This window comes from Rhinoraja longicauda, chromosome 11 (genome assembly GCF_053455715.1).
Source record: "Rhinoraja longicauda isolate Sanriku21f chromosome 11, sRhiLon1.1, whole genome shotgun sequence".
Taxonomy (NCBI): domain Eukaryota; kingdom Metazoa; phylum Chordata; class Chondrichthyes; order Rajiformes; family Arhynchobatidae; genus Rhinoraja; species Rhinoraja longicauda.
In genome coordinates this window covers 14,212,510-14,236,086 of record NC_135963.1, presented here as the reverse complement: position 1 = coordinate 14,236,086, position 23,577 = coordinate 14,212,510, and the positions used below count along the sequence as shown (strand labels likewise).

The window sequence follows — 23,577 nt, the reverse complement described above, 5'->3', positions numbered from 1 at the left end:
GTGGTATCTCAGGTTAAAATCTAATCCAAACAACGGTACATAATAGACAATAGACAATAGGTGCAGGAGGAGGCCGTTCGGCCCTTTGTGCCAGCACCGCCATTCAATGTGATCATGGCTGATCATTCTCAATCAGTACCCTGTTCCTGCCTTCTCCCCATACCCCCTGACTCCGCTATCCTTAAGAGCTCTATCTAGCTCTCTCTTGAAAGCATTCAGAGAACTGGCTCGACTGCCTTGTGAGGCAGAGAATCCCACAGATTTACAACTCTGACTGAAAAAGTTTTTCCTCATCTCTGTGCTAAATGGCCTACCCCTTATTCTTAAACTATGGCCCCTGGTTCTGGACTCCCCAATATTGGGAACATGTTTCCTGCCTCTAACGTGTCCAACCCCTTAATAATCTTATACGTTTCGATAAGATCTCCTCTCATCCTTCTAAATTCCAGTGTATACAAGCCTCGTCGCTCCAGTCTTTCAACATATTATAGTCCCGCCATTCCGGGAATTAACCTAGTAAACCTACGTTGCACGCCCTCAATAGCAAGAATATGCTTCCTCAAATTTGGAGACCAAAACTGCACACAGTACTCCAGGTGTGGTCTCACTAGGGCCCTGTACAACTGCAGAAGGACCTCTTTTCTCCTATACTCAAGTCCTCTTGTTATGAAGGCCAACATTCCATTGGCTTTCTTCACTGCCTGCTGTACCTGCATGCTTTCTTTCAGTGACTGATGCACTAGGACACCCAGATCTCGTTGTACGTCCCCTGTTCCTAACTTGTCACCATTCAGATAATACTCTGCCTTCCTATTCTTACCACCAAAGTGGATAACCTCACACTTATCCACATTAAACTGCATCTGCCATGCATCCGCCCACTCACACAACCTGTCCAAGTCACCCTGCAACCTCATAGCATCTTCCTCACAGTTCACACTACCACCCAGCTTTGTATCATCTGCAAATTTGCTAATGGTACTTTTAATCCCTTCATCCAAGTCATTAATGTATATTGTAAATAGCTGCGGTCCCAGCACCGAGCCTTAATGATGATGAAGTTGTAATGATGATGGTTATAATGATGAGGGTATGGTGTATCAAGCAGATGACATACTCAGTTCTTGAAATAGGATTTCCATTCTATGGTTCAGAGGCAGGAGTTTGTATATATCCCCAGGATATATCAAAGGACTTCATAGTTATACTTTTTAAGTTGAGCTCCATTGAAATGTAGAGAAATGCAGCACTCAATCAGTATAATGTCCAACAAACACCAAGATCAGATGTTTTAATTGACTATTGACTAAGACACGTTGTGTAGGAAAATAACTGCAGATGCTGGTACAAATCGAAGGTATCACAAAATGCTGGAGTAACTCAGCGGGTCAGGCAGCATCTCTGGAGAGAAGGAATGGTGACGTTTCGGGTCGAGACCCTTCTTTGACTAAGACACCGTAAGACCACTGACATTGCAAATGAAAGACAACATATCAGAAATTCCTTGGCATGGCAGGACCCTAACATCGTGCTATGCTTGTATTATCTTTAGTATATTTACCAATTACATGTGTTCTACAATCCATGATTTATAACTCTTACACTAATGGGAAGCTTCTTTCTCATGATTCTGGATTCAAAAGCTCTTCATATGTTAACCTAATGTCTCATCCTTAAAAAATCTCTTTGCTCTTCTATTTTTTAATAAATGAACGCACATTTATCCACTGTAAATTCCATCTGCCACCCCCCTGCCCATCATGTAGCCTGTTTACATCCTCAAAACCTTTCTACATCGTGCTCACTATCCATGTTGTCACCCACAAAACAGGCAGTTTTGCTAGTGCTGCCAGGTTGGGTTTAAACTAGGTGGTGGGTGGGATCCAAAGCAGCAGTGAAGCAATGAGAGGCTGGAAGTTGATACAAGACTCAGTAGACAAGAGAGGCAGAAGCATGGCAGGGAGCCACAAAAGATTGTTAGGTTAAATTGCATTTATTTTAATGCAAGGGGCCCGACAGAGAAGACGGATGATCTGAAGGCACGGATTGGTACACGAGTCTGCGACATTATAGCCATTCCAGAAACATGGATATGGGAGGGACAGGACTGGCAGCTTAATATTCCAGGGTGCAGCTGCTGTAGATGGGATAGAAGGGAGAGTTGCATTTTTGATTTAAAAATCAAGGGGAACATTACGGCAGCAATCCGAGATGAAATTACTGAGGGATCATCCGTTTTAAGGGTGTAGCAGAAAAAAAAAGGGGATGATCATCTTGTAAGTATTGTACGATAGACCCCAAATTGTCAACAGGAATTAAAGAAAAATATATATGCTGGGAGATTGCAGAGACTAGCAAGAATAGGGCTGTCATAGTAGAGAATTTCACCTTCCCTCATCTAGACTGGAGCTTTCATAGTGCTACGAAGCTTGGATGAAGTGGAATTTCTTCAGTGTGTTTAGGAAACTCTCCTCAAGCAAAATATGGAAGGCCCTGCTGTGGAGAGGGCAAAGTTTGGCCTGCTCTTGGGAAATGAAGCAGGACGGGCGATCGACGATCCAGTCACTTTGGGAGCAGTTACTAGTTTTTAAATTGTTATGGAAAAGGACAAAACTGATCCACAAGTTAAAAGTTCTAAATTTGGAGCAAGGCAAATTTTAACAGTATTGGACAGGAGCTTGCAAAAGTTGATTTGAGTAAGTTTTTTGAAGGCTAAAGGACGACCAGAAAATTGGGATGCATTTAAATGTAAGATAGCAAGAGCATGTTCCTGCTGAAGAGCAAGGCTGGCAGGATGAAGACATCATGATGACTAGAGATACGGAGGCTCAGGTCAGAAAAAAAAGAGACATGGGTCAGGTGCAAGCAGCTGGGATCAAGATAATGCCTGAAGGAGGATAAGCAATTGGAGAAGCATACGCAAGAAGAAAATCAAGAGGGCAAAGAGGTCATGAAATAGCTTTGCCCGAGAAGATTAAGGGGAATCCAAAGAGATTTTAAGTATATTAAGGAGACTAACCAATGAGAGAGTAGGGCCCCTCAAGCACAAGTGTACATCTATGTATGGTGCCATGGGAAACGGGCAAGGTCCTCAATGAGTATTTCAATAGACAATAGGTGCAGGAGTAGGTCATCCAGCCCTTCGAGCCAGCACCGCCATTCACCGTGATCTTGGCTGATCATAGACAATCAGTACCACCTGCCTTCTCCCCATATCCCTTGACTCCCCTCTCTCAGAGCTCTATCTAACTCTCTCTTGAAAGCCTCCAGAGAATTGGTCTCCACTGCCTTCTGGGGCAGAGAATGTCACAGATTCACAACTCTGAGTGAAAAAGTTTTTCCTCATCTCTGTTCTAAATGGCCTACCCCTTATTCTTAACCCCCTGGTTCTGGGCTCCCCCAACATCGGGAACATGTTTCCTGCCTCTAGCATGTCCAATCCCTTAATAAACTGATATGTTTCAATAAGATCCCCTCTCATCCTTTTAAATTCCAGTGTATACAAGGCCAGTCGCTCCAGTCCTTCAACATACGACAGTCCTGCCATCCCGGGAATTAACCTCGTGAACCTACGCTGCACTCCCTCAATAGCAAGAATGCACACAATACTCGAGGTGCGGTCTCACTAGGGCCCTGTACAACTGCAGAAGGACCTCTTTGCTCCTATACTCAACTCCTCTTGTTATGAAGGCCAACATGCCATTAGCTTTCTTTGCTGCCTGCTGTTTTCCAGGTGAGGCAGAGGTTCACCTGCACCTCCTCCAACCTCATCTATTGTATCCGCTGTTCCAGATGTCAACTTCTCTACATCGGCGATCGTTTCGCTCAACACCTTCACTCAGTCCGCCTTAACCAACCTGATCTCCTGGCAGCTCAGCACTTCAACTCCACCTCCCACTCCCAGCTGACCTTTCTGTCATGGGCCTCCTCCAGTGTCAGAGTGAGGCCCACCGCAAATTGGAGGAACAGCATCTCATATTTTGCTTGGGAAGGTTACAGCCCAGCGATATGAACATTGACCTCTCTAACTTTAGGTCCTCTGTCCCTCTCTTCCCTTCCCTCTTCCCTTTCCCAGTTCTCCCACTGTCTTCCTGTCTCCACCTATATCCTTTCTTTGTCCCATCCCCCCCGACATCAGTCTGAAGAAGGGTCTCGACCCGAAACGTCACCCATTCCTTCTCTTCAGAGATACTGCCTGACCCGCTGAGTTACTCCAACATTTTGTGATACCTGCTGTACCTGCATGCTTACTTTCAGTGACTGATGAACAAAGACACCCAGATCTCGTTGTACTTCCCCTTTTCCTAACTTGACACCATTCAGATAATAATCTGCCTACCTGTTCTTGCTACCTCTCCCTATTGTGGAGAAAGACGTGAGGGACAGGAAATGCAGGAAAGTTAACGAGAGATTTTTGGGGATAGTCAACTTTATGACAGTCAGAGTCATGCAGCACAGAAATAAGCCTTTCAGCCCAACTTGTTCATGTCGACTTAGATGCTCCATTTGCACTGGTCCCACCTGCCAGTGTTTGGTCTATATCCCTCTAAACCTTTCCTCTCCATGCAGCTGTCCAAATCTCTTTTAAATGGTGTTGTAGTACCTGCCTCAAATATCTCCTCTGGCAGCTCACTGCATGTACCTTCCACCCTCTGTGTGAAAATGCTCAGGTTCCTTTAAATCTTTTCCCTCTCACCTTGAAACTAGGTGAGCTGGCGCTAGAAGTTTTAAAATGTATGAAGAAACATTTCCAGGCTGATCAGATATATTCAAAAAAAACTGTGGGAAGATAGAGAAGAAATTGCAAGAGCCCTGGCTGAGATATCGTTGTTAGCCATGGGTGAGGTGCCATAAGACTGGAGGGCGGATATTGATGTGCCTTGAATTTACTAAAGATGTACTGTAGAACGCATTATGTTGCATCGTGGCCTGGTTCGTTAACTCGAACACCCAGGAACAAAGGAGATTCCAAAAAGTGGTGGACACTGACCGGTCCATCACAGGTACCGACTTCCCCACCTTCGAACGATCAATAATAGGTGCCATCTCAAAAAGACAGTCAGCATTTTCAAGGACGCACACCACCCTGGCAATGCTCTAATTTCATCAATCATGCCGATGCACCATAGTGACTTCAGCTGCACCTCAAGCTCCTCAGATTAACGGTCTCACCTATAGTCATTCAGGATACAAAAAGCAGACCGGATTCCCAAACACAATGCATGTGTTCTCCATAAGGCTGAAGTACCCTGCCATGTTATATTTATTAGATCAATTCACAGTTAGAAAATACACTTAAAACACTATTAAGGATAATAGTGGGCCGAAGGGCTTGTTTAAACGCTGTATCTCTAAATTCTAAATCTCAGCAGGGCTAGAAGATGGATGGGTAACGTTTCAGGTCAGGACCCTACTTCAGATTGAAGGAGGCGAATCTGAAGAAGGGCCCTGATTAGAAATGTTGTCCATCCATGTTCTCCAGAGATTCGCTGAGTTACTCAAGCACTTTGTATGTTTTTCTCAAGATTCTAGCATATGCAGTAGCATATGCAGTTCCTAGTCTACTAGAAAGGGTAAATTACTTACTATTTCATACAACCTGAACAAAAACATTTAATTCACTGGCTCTTTATTTAAAAATCTTTTTCTGTTCCATTTTAAACTCTGAGCTCAGGCTCCTGCACTCCATAATAAATGCAATGGTACAAATAACACATACGCAGGCCAGTGATTGATATATAAAATCCCACCCATTAAACCACAGGGAACTCAAAGAACAAGCAAGTTTTTTTGTGAAAAAGATGTGTGGAGTGGGAGAGTGAATTTAGCAGGCAAATGATGAGTGCTGAAAAGGAAAAGAACAATGCCTGAGCAAAAGACTAATTTATAAATGTCAGATGCTCTTTGTGCCAGAGTGGGGCGAGTAAGTTAAGTACTGGAAAGGCACAAAGAAAACGTTTATTCAGAGAACAGGATCTTGAAGAAATCACAGTGGAGAAAATTCAAGAGGAGCTGGAGAGAGGTACTTTCTTGTTTGGAAGCAAAGCACCCCAAAGGCACAAACAAGCTTTTCTTCTTACTGGAGACATTACACAATGTACTACCCAACAGATGTAAAGCCCAGGATCGTTGCCTTTTATCCATAAAGATACAGAATATATCCTGCCCGTGCTCCCAATTGGGTACACGATAAAAATATCAACACGTACTGGCACTTCTTCATTTATGGGTGGTTGAATAGGCAGGACTTGTGCAATATATTCTGGTCAACTTTCCAAATTACGTCTATGTTTAACTACAGCAGGCCTGTGAGGTTTGGCACAGATTCAGGTGCAGACACTCATGCTACAAGCGAAACTAAATTGCAAAGTTGAAAAGCCATGCCACATCAAATGCACGGGTTGAGATTCGGAGATCAAGTGTAAAGAGAATTGGACAGAAGACAGTATTGATCGAGATTACTTCATATTTTAAAATATACATCATAGCAGGGGGAAGTCTTCTGCCAGCTCAAGATTTCCAGAGAGTTCAGTTTGATAAACCTCAATTTTAGCAGACTGATTATTCAAGGAGGTGGTTATTGCAACAATTCACAGCATGATGCCACAGCTTTTGCTGAAAGTCGCAACATTTTCCACAGCGTTCCAGGTATTATAAGCAAACTATATGACAGCAGTTTTATTATTGGTCATTGTTATTGCTCCCACGTTGGACTATGCTAAATTACTTACTATCTGCATCCACATCTAAAACATACAAATATACTATAACATACAGAAAGAGTGCACTTGCTCACATGCCTGTTCCAAAAGGTTTTAAAGTGAAAATGTGTCAAAATTATAGTACAAACCGGAAACAATCAACTGTAACCAAATGTCAAAAACGACGATATTTTACTCGGCAAACATGTACAAGTCCAACTCATTCGGCAGTTCTATTTGAGCTTGCAACTTATGTCTGTGCAGGAACAATAGTGATTAAATTAACACTCACCTTGTTTGAGCCGAAAAAGCTTTCTGTCAAGCTTCTCATGACGATTTAAATGCAGAATTCGAACTTGTTTAGGATGTTCCATCTTTTAATATTTAACGTGCCTGCTTCTCCACAGCAGAAAATAAATAAGGTAAAATTGGCAATCCTCTAAAAACGTACACAAAACGGACAGTGCATCAAGTGGACGTTTCCCCACCGTCAACATTTAACAATTGCATAATATAAATTCCATACAGGGTGGGCGAAATGGGAACAACAGCAACAGCAGCAGCAGCAGCAGCAACAGCAGCAGCGAACGACTGCTACACTGAGCTGAAGCAATGCTCAACTGAATTTCCTCCCACAAGACTATTCGCTTGAAATATGGGAGCCGTATTTAGCAATAGCCACTGGTTGGTGCAGGCGCAGTAGGTAGCAATGCTGTGACCATCACCACTGAAAGAACGGGTTGCAGGACCACTGCAATCAGCACTGCTGACAGCGTCAGATGCAGCCAGTTTTATACACAGCTGTTTTATACACACCCAACACGCTCACAGACACCACAGGCTCTCTCCACCTTCTCTGACCACTGCAACCTTCCCCTCAATCCTGCTTTGACCTCTCTGTGCCCACCGGATCTCACACTCAACTCGAGCTGTCTCCCCACACTGGCCGCCCCACGACCACCTGCTAAAGGAGTCTCCTGCTTAGGAAAGATACACAATCCTTGAGTAACTCAGAGGGATGCTGCTGCTGCCTGCATCCGTTATGCATTTTATAACACGTTATAACACGTTACGCATTTTCTTGGTAAACCAGCATCTGCAATTCATTGCTTCCACTGCTTCCCGAGTTGTTTATCCTCTGTCACTCTCCTTCTACACCACTCCTGGGCTCTCTCCACTCTTTGACCTCCACCAACCATACGCACCCATCCCGCACTCTCCACCCCTTGCATTCCGCGCCCCTCATCCCACCCACACCGCTTGGGTTGTCTCCACTCGGTGACCCCACAACCACCATAGCCAAACCAATCTCTCTACCCTTTAAACCCTCCTCCCACCCCTTCTCTACCCCTGAACCCCTTACACCCCTTACACCCCATTGCATCCTCTCTAACCCCCCTTCCTCATCCTCTCTTTCCTTTGAACCCTCTCTACCTTCTGAACTCCTTCCACCCTCTCTAACCTGATTACCCCTTCCCACCCCATTCCCATGCTCTCTATCCTCTAAACCCCCTTCCTTTCAACCCATTTGACCCCCCCTCCCATCTAATGCTCTCTACCCTCTCCCACCCACCCTCACTACCCTGATTACACCCTCCCAACCTTCTGATTACCCCCTTACCCCTCCCAACCCCCTTACCCCTCCCTCCCAACCCCCTCCCTCCCATCCTCCCTACCCCCTCCCTCCCATCGTTCTCGATTACCCCCTCCCTCCCAACCGTCTGATTACCCCCTCCCTCCCAACCTCACTAACCCTCTCCCTACCCCCCTCCCATCCTCCCTACCCCCCTCTCATCCTCCCTACCCCCCTCTCATCCTCCCTACCCCCTCCCATCCTCCCTACCCCCCTCCCATCCTCCCTACCCCTCCCTAACCCCCCCTCCCATCCTCCCTACCCCCCTCCCATCCTCCCTACCCCCCTCCCATCCTCCCTACCCCCCTCCCATCCTCCCTACCCCCTCCCTACCCCCTCCCACCCTCACTAACCCCCTCCCATCCTCACTAACCCCCTCCCTCACTATCTTCTGACTACCCCCCTCTCTCCCAACCTTCTGATTACCTCCTCCCTCCCCCCTCCCTACCCCCTCTCTCCCATCCTCACTAACCCCCTCCCTCTCTACCTTCTGATTACCCCCTCCCTCCCAACCTCACTAACCCTCTCCCTACCCCCCTCCCATCCTCCCTACCCCCCTCCCATCCTCCCTACCCCCCCTCCCATCCTCCCTACCCCCCCCTCCCATCCTCCCTACCCCCCTCCCATCCTCCCTACCCCCCTCCCATCCTCACTAACCCCCTCCCACCCTCACTAACCCCCTCCCTCACTATCTTCTGACTACCCCCCTCTCTCCCAACCTTCTGATTACCTCCTCCCTCCCCCCCTCCCTACCCCCTCCCTCCCATCCTCACTAACCCCCTCCCTCCCACCCTCACTATCTTCTGATTACCCCCTCCCATCCTCCCAACTTTCTGATCCCCCCCCTACTCCATCCTCTCTACCTTCTGAACCCCTCCCTCCCTCCCTCCCTCCTATGCTCTCCTCTGCCCTCTGATGTCCCACCCGGAGCTCTCGACCCTCTGAGCGCTCTCTCCATCAGACACCCCAAGCTCACTAGCTCTTGACCGCCAGACCTGGTCCCTGCATTGACCTCAGCTCAGCTCAGGGTCTCTCCCTCTGACCCCCCCCCCCCACCGCACCGCACCTGGCTGTGCTCCGTCCACCTCCTCAGATCTCTATCACATCCCTGTATCTCTCTATTGCCCCCCACGACAGACCTGGCTGCGCCCTCCCCCGCCTCAGCCCTCAAGGTCACCCTCCCCGGGCCCAGTGCAGTGCAGTGCAGACCTAGGCCGCAGCCTCCCCCTGGGCTCTGCCCGCCCCGCGTCCCCCCCCTCCCGGAGTCAGGGGTCCCCAAGCATCCCCAGCCCCTCCGAGCCATCACCTCCCGGGGGCAACTAACTCCTCAGCAGCGGGAAAGCGAGCTGATGCAAAAAGAAAAAAAACCCCACCAGGTACGTGATGTCCAGCCGATCGGAGCCCGTTGCCCCGCACAGGCCTAGTGCAGGGCGAGCGCCGCCATGTTTGTGCGGGGCAGCGGCAAGGGCCAAGGCTCCTCCCCAACACACTGCAGCAATCCTTCATGCATTTTGCTCACCCCAGCTGCTGCCTTGCCTCTGTTCCTAGCTGTTTCCCATTAGCCACAACTCGGCATCGTTTTGCAGTGAAGTCCTGTGTTTAAAAAAAAAAATTAAATGCAGCTACCCCACTCTGTGGCTCAATCTACTGTGATGTCACTGTTGCAACATCATGACTGTTTGTAAACCTCAATTGGTGAAGGTGACATTGACCTGAGGCATTACTGTGCAGAATTACACCGGCACTACAGCATGGAAATAATCATAACTGGAGAACCTGCAAGTCAGATCGGTAGTAAGGAAGGCAAATGCAATGGCAGCATTTATTTTTCAAGAGGACTAGAATACAAAAACAGGGATGTAATGCTGAGGCTCTACGAAGCGCTGGTCAGACCGCATTTGGAGTATTGTGAGCAATTTTGGTGCCGGCGCTGGAGAGAGTCCAGGGGAGGTTTACGAGGATAACCCCAGGAATGAGTGGGTTAACATATAATGAGCTTTTGACGGCACTGGGCTTCTACTTACTGGAGTATAGAAGGATGAGGGAGGACCTCATTGAAACTTACCGAATAATGAAAGGCCTGGATAGAGTGGATGAGGAGATGTTTCCACTAGTGCAAGATTCTAGGGCCAGAAGTCATAGCTTAAGAATTGAAGGACTTTCCTTTAGGAAGGAGATGAGGAGGCATTTCTTTAGTCAGAGGGTGGTGAATATGTGGGATTCATTGCCACAGAAGGTTGTGGAGGCCAAGTCAATGGATATTTTTAGTTTTGTTTTAGTTTGGAGATTCAGCGCGGAAACAGGCCTCTTGGCCCACCGAGTTGCACCGACCAGCCATCCCCGCACATTAACACTAACCTACACACACTAGGGGCAATTTTAGTTTTATACCAAGCCAATTAACCTATAAACATGTGGGAGGAAACCGAAGATCTCGGAGAAAACCCACGCAGTCACGGGGAGAACATATAAACTCCATACAGACAGCACCCGTAGTCGGGATTGAACCTGAGTCTCTGGGGCTGTAAGCGCTATAAGACAGCAACTCTACCACTGCGCCACCGTGCCACATGATAAGGCAGAGATATGTAAATTCTTGATTAGTTTGTGTGTCAGGGGTTATGGGGAGAAGGCATGAGAATGGGGTTAGGAGGGAAAGATAGATCAGCCATGATTGAATGGCTTAGTAGACGATGAGCCAAATGGCCTGATTCTGCTCCCATCACTTATGGACTTATGAAGCTTGTCGCTGAACTCACCCGGAGATCCTTCAGGCTGCAGTTTCCAATTGATCCTCACCCGACCCCATCACCAAAGTAGGATGGAAATACATAAACTTCTCCGGTGATAATGCACAGCCTCTCGATATTGAATTTGGAGCCCCATGGCCTCAAAATCTCAATCCCAAGTGTGCTAGTACAGGTTTTAAGATTGGGTGGAGGCCTGATATTTTAAATGAAAAAAGCTGCAGATGCTGGACATCTGAAGTAAAGACAGCAAATGTATATTTTTTTGAGTGAAAGATAACGCAGGGAAACAGGGTCTTTGGCCCACCGAGTCCACACCGACCATTGATCACCCACTCACATTAGTTCTATGTTATCCCACTTTTGCATCCACCTATACGATACGGACAATTTACAGAGGTCAGTGAACCTGCAAACCCCCATGTCTTTGAGACGTGGGAGGAAACCGGAGCACCCCGACCAATGACGGCAAGGGTACCATATGCCTTCTTTACCACTCTATCTGCTTGTGTTAGTACTTCTTTGGTGCTTTGGAATTAGACCCCAAGATCACTCTGTAAGGGTCCTGCCATTAACTATTTACTTTCCTCTCATATTTGAACTCCCAAAGTGCAGAACTTCATGCGTGCCCAGATTAAACTTCATTTGCCATTTCTTTGCCCACATCTGAAACTGTTCTAAATCTTGCTGTATCTGTATATGTATAGCAATCATTTTGTCCAGGAGTTGACTATCTAAATCAAAATGGTGATAAAGTTCCAATCAAAAGATTTGCCATAAGTATAAAATCCACATCCAGGTACTCCCCATTCAGCAGGTCTGTGGCAGTATCTTCATCATTAGGACCAAGGTATCACAAAATGCTGGAGTAACTCAGCGGGTCAGGCAACATCTCAGGAGAGAAGGAATGGGTGACGTTTTGGATCAAGACCCTTCTTCAGACTGATGTCGGGGGAGGGGAGGACAAAGATAGGATGTAGTTGGAGACAGGAAGACAGTGGGAGAACTGGGAAGGGGAGGGGAAAGAGGGACAGTGGAGCTATCTGAAGCTAGAGAAATCAATGTTCATACCGCTGGGGTGTAAACTGCCCAAGCGAAATATGAGATGCTGTTCCTCCAATTTGCGGAGGGCCTCACTATGACAATGGAGGAGGAGGCCCATGACAGAAAGGGCAGACTGGGAGTGGGAGGGGCTGAGCCACCGGGAGATCAGGTTGGTTAAGGTGGGCTGAGTGAACGTATTGATCATTCATCATTAGGACTGTGGTTGTTCAAGAAGGCAGTGCACTAGTTCCATCCTACACACGAGTGAGAATTTACAGACGCCAATTAACCTACAAACCTCCACGACTTTGAAATATGGGAGGAAACCCATGTGGTCACAGGGAGAACGTGCAAACTATGCACAGTCCGCACCTGTAGTCAGGATTGAACCCGGGTCCCTGGTGATGTGAGGCAGCAACTCTACTGCTGTGCCACTGTGCTGCAAGATCCTGAAAATAGAATTTAAAAAGCTGTAAGGATCTGGAATGGTTAAGAAATTGGCTAAACAACAGAAAATGTGAACGCTGTAATGATAATCCATAGAGAAGTAACAAGCGAGGTGTTCCAGCATCCATTATTAGAACCACTGTTTTTTTCTAATTCACACCAGTGAGTTTGATTCGCAGATTCAAGGCAAAGCAATCAAATTTTCAGCCAAAAAGCTAACATGGATTTACGAAGGGGAAATCATGCTTGACTAATCTTCGGGAATTTTTTGAGGATGTAACTAGGAAAATGGACAGGGGAGAGCCAGTGGATGTAGTGTACCTTGACTTTCAGAAAGCCGTCGACAAGATCCCACATAGGAGATTAGTGGGCAAAATTAGAGCACATGGTATTGGGGGTAGGGTACTGACATGGATAGAAAATTGGTTGGCAGGCAGAAAGCAAAGAGTGGGGATAAATGGGTCCCTTTCAGAATGGCAGGCAGTGACTAGTGGGGTACCGCAAGGCTCGGTGCTGGGACCGCAGCTATTTACAATATACATTAACGACTTGGATGAAGGGATTAAAAGTAACATTAGCAAATTTGCAGATAACACAAAGCTGGGGGGCAGTGTGAACTGTGAGGAAGATGCTATGAGGTTGCAGGGTGACTTGGACAGGCTGTGTGAGTGGGCGGATGCATGGCAGATGCAGTTTAATGTGGATAAGTGTGAGGTTATCCACTTTGGTGGTAAGAATAGGAAGGCAGATTATTATCTGAATGGTGTCAAGTTAGGAAAAGGGGACATACAACGAGACCTGGGTGTCCTAGCGCATCAGTCACTGAAAGGAAGCATGCAGGTACAGCAGGCAGTGAAAAAAGCCAATGGAATGTTGGCCTTCATAACAAGAGTAGTTGAGTATAGGAGCAAAGAGGTCCTTCTGCAGTTATACAGGGCCCTAGTGAGACCGCACCTGGAGTACTGTGTGCAGTTTTGGTCTCCAAATTTGAGGAAGGATATTCTTGCTATTGAGGTCATGCAGCGTAGGTTTACTAGGTTAATTTCCGGAATGGCGGGGCTGTCATATGTTGAAAGACTGGAGCGACTAGACTAATATACACTGGAATTTAGAAGGATGAGAGGGGATCTTATTGAAACATATAAAATTATTAAGGGGTTGGACACGTTAGAGGCAGGAAACATGTTCCCAATGTTGGGGAGTCCAGAACCAGGGGCCACAGTTTAAGAATAAGGGGTAGGCCATTTAGCACAGAGATGAGGAAAAACCTTTTCAGTCAGAGAGTTGTAAATCTGTGGAATTCTCTGCCTCACAAGGCAGTGGAGGCCAGTTCTATGAATGCATTCAAGAGAGAGCAAGATAGAGCTCTTAAGGATAGCGGAGTCAGGGGGTATGGGGAGAAGGCAGGAACGGGGTACTGATTGAGAATGATCAGCCATGATCACATTGAATGGTGGTGCTGGCTCGAAGGGCCAAATGGCGTACACCTGCACCTATTGTCTATTGTCTATTAACTTTGAGGTGGAGCATACCATTTATCCTGTACCTGTACATGATTGTAATCATGTATGGTCTTTTTATTGACTGGATAGCAAGCAAAAAAAATTTTCACTGTACCTCAGTATATGTGACAATTCTATATACTAAAACTCTTGTTTGTTTGTTCCTGAACTACAGTCAAAACGGTACACGATAGCTCGACAATTTTAGGCCTACCTTACTCACCGTAAGTGCTAATTGGTGCTAATGGAAGAAGTTTAATTGAAATCAGTGTTATATTTTTTAAGTTATTCACATTTTAGGAGGGGGGAGGAGAGGGTGCTGCACCAATGCAGGAGAGGTTTGGGCCCAATGGGTCCACTTAGTCCAGTAATAAACTAAACTCTATATTGCAAGCAGTCAAGTGGAAAGGCTGGAAAGACAGGCTTTTTCATACCATGACAAGTGATTTCACTGTTGATTGATGGGTCAGATAAAAGTCATTGAAGCTTGGCATTGAACTGTGAGAACGAGGTTTGGGTGACAGGTTCAGATTAGTAGAGACAAGGAACTGCAGATGCTGGTTCACAAAAACAAAGACTCCGAGTGCTGGAGTAATTCAGCGGGTCAGGCAGCACCCCTGGAGAACGTGGATAGGTAGGATAGGTTTCAGGCCGGGATCCTTCTTCTGACTGATTGTGGGGAGAGAAGAAAGCTAGAAATGAGGAAGGGCAGAATAAAGCATGGCAGGTAATAGGTGAACTCAGGCAAAGGGGAGGGGTGGGGTTGATAGGCAGATGGTTGGATAAAAGCCAGAGACAAAAACAAGGTTTTGAGACAAAAGGATCTAAGATGAACAAATTGTGAAGCTCGAGGAAGGATGGGTGGGGAAGTGGAGAAATAGGTGCAATTATTAGAGGTTATCTAAAATTGGAGAATTCAATGGTCATTCCATTGGGTTGTAAGCTACCCAGAGGGAACATGTGCTGTCTCTCCAGTTTGCACCTGGTCTCACTCTGGCAAAAGGAGTAACACGTTACTTTAGGACTGACCTGCTGGTTCAGTTTAGAACTGAGATGAGGAAAAACTTTTTCAGTCAGATTAGAACTGAGATGAGGAAAAACCTTTTCAGCCAGAGAGTTGTGAATCTGTGGAATTCTCTGCCTCAGAAGGCAGTGGAGGCCAATTCTCTGAATGCATTCAAGAGAGAACTAGATAGAGCTCAATGATAGCGGAGTCAGGGGGTATGGGGAGAAGGCAGGAACGGGGTACTGATTGAGAATGATCAGCCATGATCACATTGAATGGCGGTGCTGGCTCGAAGGGCCGAATAGCCTCCTCCTGCACCTATTGTCTATTGTCAACATTAGTCCCTCCTGTTATATGACAGCCCAGAGCCCCGCCTCAACAGTGAAACTTGATGCCAAGTCTCTCTCAGGTAAGGGAGCGTCAATTCTAAGTCCCCAGGTAAGTGTGATCTTTGCGATCTCAGACCGTGAACATGCATTTACCGGTAGCGTTAATTCGCTGCAAAGCCTTTCAGTGATGTGGAAATGTACGTGTGGGCGAGGGGGACTCCGGAGAGGAAAAGTGTATGAGGGACCGCACTTTGCTCGTTAAAAAGAAAAGTTAAACCCAGATCGTGTTCAGGTAGAACAACGAGCATTTCAAACGTTACTTTCTCCGGGTTCTTGGTGCTTTATTTTCATTTCCCCGAAGCCTCCAGGCTGCAAAGGCAATCCTTCCCATCTACTGGATTATTTATAAAGCATGTGGCTCTCGCATATCAACCCAGCCGTGCTAGAAATTCTCAGTGTCGCTAGAATACTCCCTCGGGGATATGTCTGGAAAGCACTGTCATAAAAATGAAACCAGAGAGAGAAAAAAACCCCACCAAGCAGGACAGACAATATCTGTGAAAAGTTAACTGATCATGTTAAAAAACTGAAGGTATTTATTTCACAAAAATGCTGGAGTAACTCAGCAGGTCAGGCAGCATCTCAGGAGAGAAGGAATGGGTGACGTTTCGGGTCGAGACCCTTCAGACTTGTTCGTTATCTCTCCACATCACCGTCTATATCTCTCGTTTCTCTTATCCCTAACCAGTCTGAAGAAGGGTCTCGACCCGAAACGCCACCCATTCCTTCTCTCCTGAGATGCCGCCTGACCCGCTGAGTTACTCCAGCTTTTTGTGTCTATTTGAACCAGCATCTGCAGTTATTTTCCTACACATGTTAAACAAAAAAACTGATCATTATCCAGGAACTGTAACACTTCCTGTATTTCAATAATGCTTTATCTGTCACCTGCACCGAGCTACAGTGAAATTCATTTAAAAATTTTTTAAAAATATTTTATTTAAGTTTTAACAGAACCCATACGTTATACATTTTACATTCCTTAGTAAACAATAGTCACTGACCTATAACTTCGATTATACACGTATTGTTCTGTATTTTCTCCCCTCCCCCCCACCCCCCCACCCCCAGTTCAAAAGAAGGAAAAAGAAAAAGCAGAAGAAAGAAAGAAAAAGAAAAACCTGGAGTCCCGAGGGAGTCACTTCTGAGTAATTTCTTTTAAAATTCTTGTTAGGCATCAAAGCAATCCTGAATTTAACTACTTCCTATTCTTAATCCTAGCTTTGCCATGAATGGGTTCCACACCTTCAAAAAGAAGTCATATCCATTTCTCAGATTATACATTGCTTTTTCTAATGGGATACAACTCCGCATTTCTGCATGCCATCTTTCAAATCTTATTTCATTTTCTTCTTTCCATGTGACCGCAACACATTTTTTTGCTACTGCTAATGATATTTTGAGAAATCTTTCCTGATGTTTATCCAAACTTAGCTTTGGTATTATTCCTTTTGTATCTCCTAGCAAAAACAACCTTGAATCCATTGGTATGATCTTATTCATCAATTGATCTAAAAACTTTTTTAGGTCTTGCCAAAAAGGAATTACCTTCTGACATGCCCATGTAGAGTGTATAAAAGTGAAATTCATTTTTGTACACAGTTCAATATAGGTATCACCATACAGATAGATGCACGTCGATACATCTTGGATAAGCATCTCAGATACAGTACAAGTTACATACAGTACAGTATATATATAGTATACAGTACAGTATATATATAGTAGGAGTACACTGAGACAGTATACAGAGTCTAGTAGAAATAAAGAACTGCAGATGCTTGTTGATACCAAGGGTAGACACAAAGTGCTGGGAGTAGCTCAACAGGTTGCGCAGCATCTCCGGAACAAAGGATGAGTAATGTTGTGGGTTGGGACTCTTCTTCACGTGGGAGTTGCCAATATTTGGCACATTTTCAAATCCCAGTTTTTTTTCCGTTTAGTTTAGAGATACAGCGTGAAAACAGGCCCTTCGGCCCACCGGGTCCACGCCGACCTGTGATCCCAGCATATTAACACTATCCTACACCCACGAGGGGCAATTTTGTCATTTACCAAGCCAATCAACCTACAAACCTGTAGGTCTTTGGAGTGTGGGAGGAAACCGAAGATCTCGGAGAAAACCCACGCAAGTCACGGGGAGAAGGTACAAACTCCGCACAGACAGCACCCGTAGTCGGGATCGAACCCGGGTCTCCGGCGCTGCATTCGCTGTAAGGCAGCAACTCTACTGCTGCGCCACCGTGCTTGTTATAGGTGCGGAGTTCTTGTGTAACAGCCTATGTTATCCAGTGGCTTCCCACTAGCCACCTACTTTCACAGTTCAAGCATCGACAGTGGACACAACATGCTGTGTCCACTGTCGTTGCTTGAACTATGAAAGTAGGTGGCTAGTGGGAAGCCACTGGATAACATAGGATCTATTCCTCTCTCAATTTTGTGCACTTCTGTAAGATCATCCCTTATCCTCCTGTGCTCCAAGGAATAGAGTCCTAGCCTACTCAACTGCTCCCAACAGCTCACGCCCTTGAATCGTGGCAACATCCTTGTAAAAAAAGTTCAGATTTCAAGCTTCTGCAGTTTTTTTTTGATTTTCAGGACAAATACTGCACTTGCTCAATACTCTGGGACTCTTTGCCATTTTAATTTCCCAAATCTATCAAAAGGAGCAAGCTAGTGGTAAGGAGTTAGTAGTGCGTAGACTGAGGAGTTCATTATTGTTTTTTACAATCCTTCCCTGATATTTTTCTGCAATATAATAGCCCGTTTTTCATGAAACAGAATGCTGGCCATCAATTATAGCATTGTGCCTCCACAGGAGGAATTTGTTCTTTATACATTGGTATCGATATCACCACTGGCACAATGTTGTTAGTTATGCATGGAGATTAGAGATGGATTAGTGAGCTGTGACAATCCTCAGATGCAACACTTGTGGAGGGTGTGCAGTGACACTTTTCTACTGAAGATCAGATATTCAGTCTCTTAGCATCTAACTTACTTATGATGACACAGGAGGCCATTCAGTCCTTTAGGTACCTGCTGGCTCCGAACAAAATGATCCTATTTTTCTTCCCACTCTGTATCTGTAGGCTTCCTACTTTCACTAATATGCTCATCGATCACCTTTTATTCTTTTGCCACTTACCAACATGAAGGAGTATCTTAAAGTAGCTTAAGTTACTTTAAGATCTTTGTTAAATGAGAGGAAATGGCCACAGGGATAATATATAAACTCCAAACACTCAAGAGCCAAGGCCAGGATCAAGCACAAACCTCTTGAACTGTGAGGCAGAAAAATCAACTATTGTGCCACCAAAGGAGAATTTAAGATCAACTAATTAAAACATGTATTAAAGGATTAAAATAATTGTTTGTTCAAGAATAATGAGAATTAAGTGCTGATGATATTGATCACATTTAATAGGCTGGTTTAAATGCGTTCAATGGTAAATCGGGACCACAGTAGAATCTTCTGTACTGTGGCTAAAGGCATGTTTGCGACATTGATCTTGCCTTCATCTTTACCATGTAAGCCAGTAACATTCTGCCTGTCAGAGGAAAGATCTGTGACTTTGGTGGGTGAACAGGGCTATAAATTCTAAACAAATATCCAAAGCCCCCGTATCCTGATATATCATTGTAGAATTTCAAAGATGGAAGGAATAAAAGCTACTTGCTAATGGCTATGGTGTCCTGGTCAATACAAATATTGTTACAGAATGCAAAATGTAGATGGACCAGCTATTCCTAGTATCCCAAGATTACAGATTAAGTATCACTATCCATAATATATAAATAGTATATTAGAGTAATTATACCAGATAATCTATATACTAAAACTCTCTTGTTTGTGACTGAACTTCAGCCAAAATGATACACGATAGCACGACAATTTTAGGCCCACCTTACTCACCATTGTCACTTTAGTGATAATGCAAGTAGTTTTATTGAAATTGGTGTTATATTTTAAAAGTTATTCACATTTTAAAGTTTAAAAGGAGGGGAGGGGAGGAGGGGAGTGGGGGAGAGGGAAGGGGGGAGTGGGGGAGAGGGGAGGGGGGGGGTTGATGAGAGAGGGGAGGGGGGGGGGACAGGATGCTGCACCAATGCAGGTGAGGTTTGGGCCCACTTGGTCTAGTAGTTACTAATGGTTGTGTTTGATATGGTATAACATTGCATTGGATGTACAGCATAAAAACGAAGCCATTCGACCCAACCGGACGGTCCATGCCAGTGCTTGTGCTCCACCTGACACTCCATCCACTTTTCCTCATCTACATCTATTAGTGGAACCCACAATTCCTTTCCCTCACATCCTATTCATTTTCCCCTGCAGGTTCCACATTCTCACCACTCAATTGTAAAGAAGTTTTGTTTGAAATCCCTGTCGGCTTCTCAGTGATTATCTTATGAGTTACTAGTGGAGCTATTCTCTCTGTATCTACTCTGTTGAAACCCTTGATAATTTTAAAATACTCCATTGGGTCTCCTCCTCAACACGTTGTTTTCCCAGAGCAAAGAGAATTATTCTGTTCATTCTTTCTTGAAACATCTTCACATTTCTGGTATTATTCCTGTAACTCTTTGTTGCAATGCTTCTATATCCTTTTCCTAATATGGCAACCAGATTGTGTGCAACAATCCTCAGTGTGATCCAGCCAAGGGTGATCAATACAATCTAGCATAACCTCTCTAATTTCCAATTCGTTCTCTCCAGAACTATACCTCCATGCTTGGTTTGTCCTTTTCTTAATGATTCGATCCTGGGTTCACTCCTGACTCGGGGTGGTGTCTGTACGGAGTTTATATGTTCTCCCTGTGACCAAGTGGGCTTTCTCCAGGAGCTCCGGTCTCCTGCTAGACTCCAAACACATACAGGTTTGCAGGATACTTGGCTTTGGTAAAATTGTAAATTGCCCCTAATGTGTAGGGTAGTGCTAGTGTCACTGGTCGCCGCAGATTCAGTGGGCCAAAGGCCTTGTTTCCGCGCTATATCTTTAAAGTTTAAAGTATAAAATCATGCAAACCTGTGGCACAACTTGTAGAGATCAGTGTATCCATATTGCCAAATACCTTTGATCCTCGCGCACACCTTCCAAACAATATGCAACCTTTCTACTTTTCCTATCAATCTTCTATATACTAAAACTCTCGTTTGTTTGTTACTGAACTACAGCCAGAATGGTACACGATAGCGCAACAATTTTAGGCCCACCTTACTCACCGTCGTCCCTTTGGTCCTAATGAAATCTGTTATATTTTTTAACTTGTTCACATTTTAAAGTTTAAATCTATCTCCTAGGGAGGGAGGGAAGGGGGATAAGGGGGGTTGAGGGGGATGGAGTGGGGGAGGGGGGAGGGGGATGGAGTGGGGGAGAGGGGAGGGGGATGGAGGAAAAGGGGAGGGGGAGTGGGGAGGGGGAGTGGGGAGGGGGGAGAAGGGGGAGAGGGGACGGGGGAGTGGGGGAGGCGAGGGTGCTGCACCAATGCAGGAGAGGTTTGGGCCCAACGGGTCCACTTGGTCCAGTTTGTACTAACGTGCATTTATCGGTGTTGAAATGAATTTGCTAATTATTTGCCCATTCTGTAAGTTTATTAGTGTTCCTTGTACTTTGTTGCGGTCTTCCTCAGTACTGACTGCCTCTCACCCCACCCAGTTTAATGTCATCACAAATTTAAAAATTATGATCCTCAGATGCATATTGTAAATGTAAATTGTGAACAGCATTGGTCTGATCCTTAAGACGACCACTCACCTTGCTCAACTGGGAATAGTTACACTTTGCTCACACTCCCATTTTCTGTCTTGAACCCAGTTAGCAATCAGTTCTACTACGAGTCCCCTGACTGGAATATCTGATTCTACTCATTAGTCTACTTTATCAAAGTTCTTTGAAAAAAGAGATAAATTCCATTTACACCATCACCATTGTTTAATCCCATGGTTACCTACTCAAATAAATTCCAGTGAGGTCAGTCAAGCAAGAGTTTCCCTTTGTTAAAGTCAAAATTGCGGAGCATTTGGATAGCAGTAACAGGATCATTCCGAGCCAGCATGGATTTACGAAGGGGAAATCATGCTTGACTAATCTACTGGAATTTTTTGAGGATGTAACTAGGATTGACAGGGGAGAGCCGGTGGATGGTGGTGTACCTCGACTTTCAGAAAGCTTTCGACAAGGTCCCACATAGGAGATTAGTGGGCAAAACTAGAGCACATGGTATTGGGGTTAGGGTACTGACATGGATGACATGGATAGAAAATCGGTTGACAGACAGAAAGCAAAGGGGATAAATGGGTCCCTTTCAGAATGGCAGGCAGTGACTAGTGGGGTACCGCAAGGCTCGGTGCTGGGACCGCAGCTATTTACAATATACATGAATGACTTGGATGAAGGGATTAAAAGTAACATTAGCAAATTTGCAGATGATACAAAGCTGGGTGGTAGTGTGCACTGTGAGGAAGATGCTATGAGGTTGCAGGGTGACTTGGATAGGTTGTGTGAGTGTATATCATTGTATATTTTTGTCTCCAGCGTTTCTTCCATTCTCTCATTTAATAGTGATCTCATTATCTTTTTTTTTACCACTCATGTTGACCTTGTGATTCCAAGGGCATGTACTAACCATGTACTAACCTTCAGCTATTAGCTATTCCTGACGTCCTCTGTTACAACACTTTATAATAATAATAATAATAATGCATTACATTTGTATAGCGCTTTTCTAAAAACTCGTGCCCCTCACATACATGATTTTTCAAAATTAGTGACATAATCCACCTAGACCAGGGGCTGTATCATATTTGAGTTTGATGAACTTTTTAAATGTGTTCTCCTTTTCCATCTTAAAAGCAGACATTTCATTACTCAAAATCCAATATCTCTTTGCCTTGTAAATACCAAAAAAATATTTTTTTAAATGTTTCTTGCATCTCCTAATTATTAATGATTGTTAATCTTTTAATAGAATTTCTATTCCAATTCCATTTTTTCAATTCAAGACTCAGTAAAATGCTTTACCATTTTATCTTGTGTCCTTTGAGAATTGATTTAATTAATTAATTTAATTGATTAGTTAATTTAATTAATTTAGTTAATTTAATCAATTTAGTTGTTCTTTGTCTTTATGTATCTTTAATTATTTTCTGGTCCCTTTGTTGCACAATAGCCAGGACAACTCCAATGCTTTTATTCATTTTAATGTAATTGGACCTAATTTAATCATATAGGAGGAGTCAATTCAAAATGACAACACCTCAATTTAGTTTAGTTTAGAGATACAGTGAAGAAACAAGCCCTTCGCTTGTGCACCGAGTCTGCACTGAGCAGCGATCCCCGCAGACTAACACTATCCTACACACGCTAGGGGCAATTTACACTAATATCAAGCCAATCAACCTATAAACCTGTAGTTCCTTGGAGTGTGGGAGGAATCCAAAGATCTCGGAGAAAACCCATGTGGTCACGAGGAGTACGTACAAATTCTGTACAAACAGAGCCCGTAGTCGGGATCAAACCTGGGTCTCCGGCACTGCTAGCGCTGTAGGGCAATGACTCTACCACTGTGCCACCACCCTGCCGCTGTGAATCGTATGTTTTCAGTGTGCCTCGGATACAGGTTGATGTTATTGTCTACTGGTTTACAAGTGCAAAGATTGATGATATTGTACAGATCAGTATGCATGCACTGCTATGGTAACTGGAGTAATATCTAGAACAATTTAAGAATAAATCTGAGGGGATTATGCTTTATGGCAAGGTTCCTTGTATCTACCTTAGTGTGGAGGAGAGAGGGTTGTAACCTGATAGTCACATACCGCGCTGAAATTACACTTGTGCAGAAGTTCCCAAGATTGATTTGCTGTGACCCTCTACAGAGGCATTTTTAATCCCACTTCCACTCCCATTGCTCTCATCAAACACGTTGAACAATTTGTATTTATATTTGAAACTCTGCCTATCTTCTAATTTTACCCGCTCCTTTATCTCCTCATGGTCTCCATTTGAAACCTAATAACGGGTGTAAGCAAGTCTTTGGACCAATATATAACTCATTAGCTTCTGACTCACAAGCGTGACAAGGTTGACACCAAGAATAAATTA

The 23,577-nt window shown here is 44.8% G+C and overlaps 1 protein-coding gene across 4 annotated transcripts in view; it reads right to left on the bottom strand.

Annotated features, from left to right (window-relative positions):
• LOC144598311 (glycogen debranching enzyme-like) overlaps positions 1–9,870 on the bottom strand; it is an 80,389-nt gene extending 70,519 nt beyond the window's left edge. Inside the window, exons 1-2 of one of the 4 annotated variants that reach the window (XM_078408295.1) lie at positions 9,854–9,870; positions 6,994–7,097 (exon numbers count right to left, since the gene is read on the bottom strand). In XM_078408295.1, the coding sequence (XP_078264421.1) occupies positions 6,994–7,075 (82 nt within the window). In that variant the 5' untranslated portion in view covers positions 7,076–7,097; positions 9,854–9,870. Of the gene's footprint in view, positions 1–6,993; positions 7,141–9,707; positions 9,807–9,853 lie in introns of those variants that run through there. The other 3 variants (XM_078408292.1, XM_078408296.1, XM_078408293.1) reach the window with 3 other exon arrangements.
• Between the last annotated feature and the right edge of the window lie 13,707 nt (positions 9,871–23,577).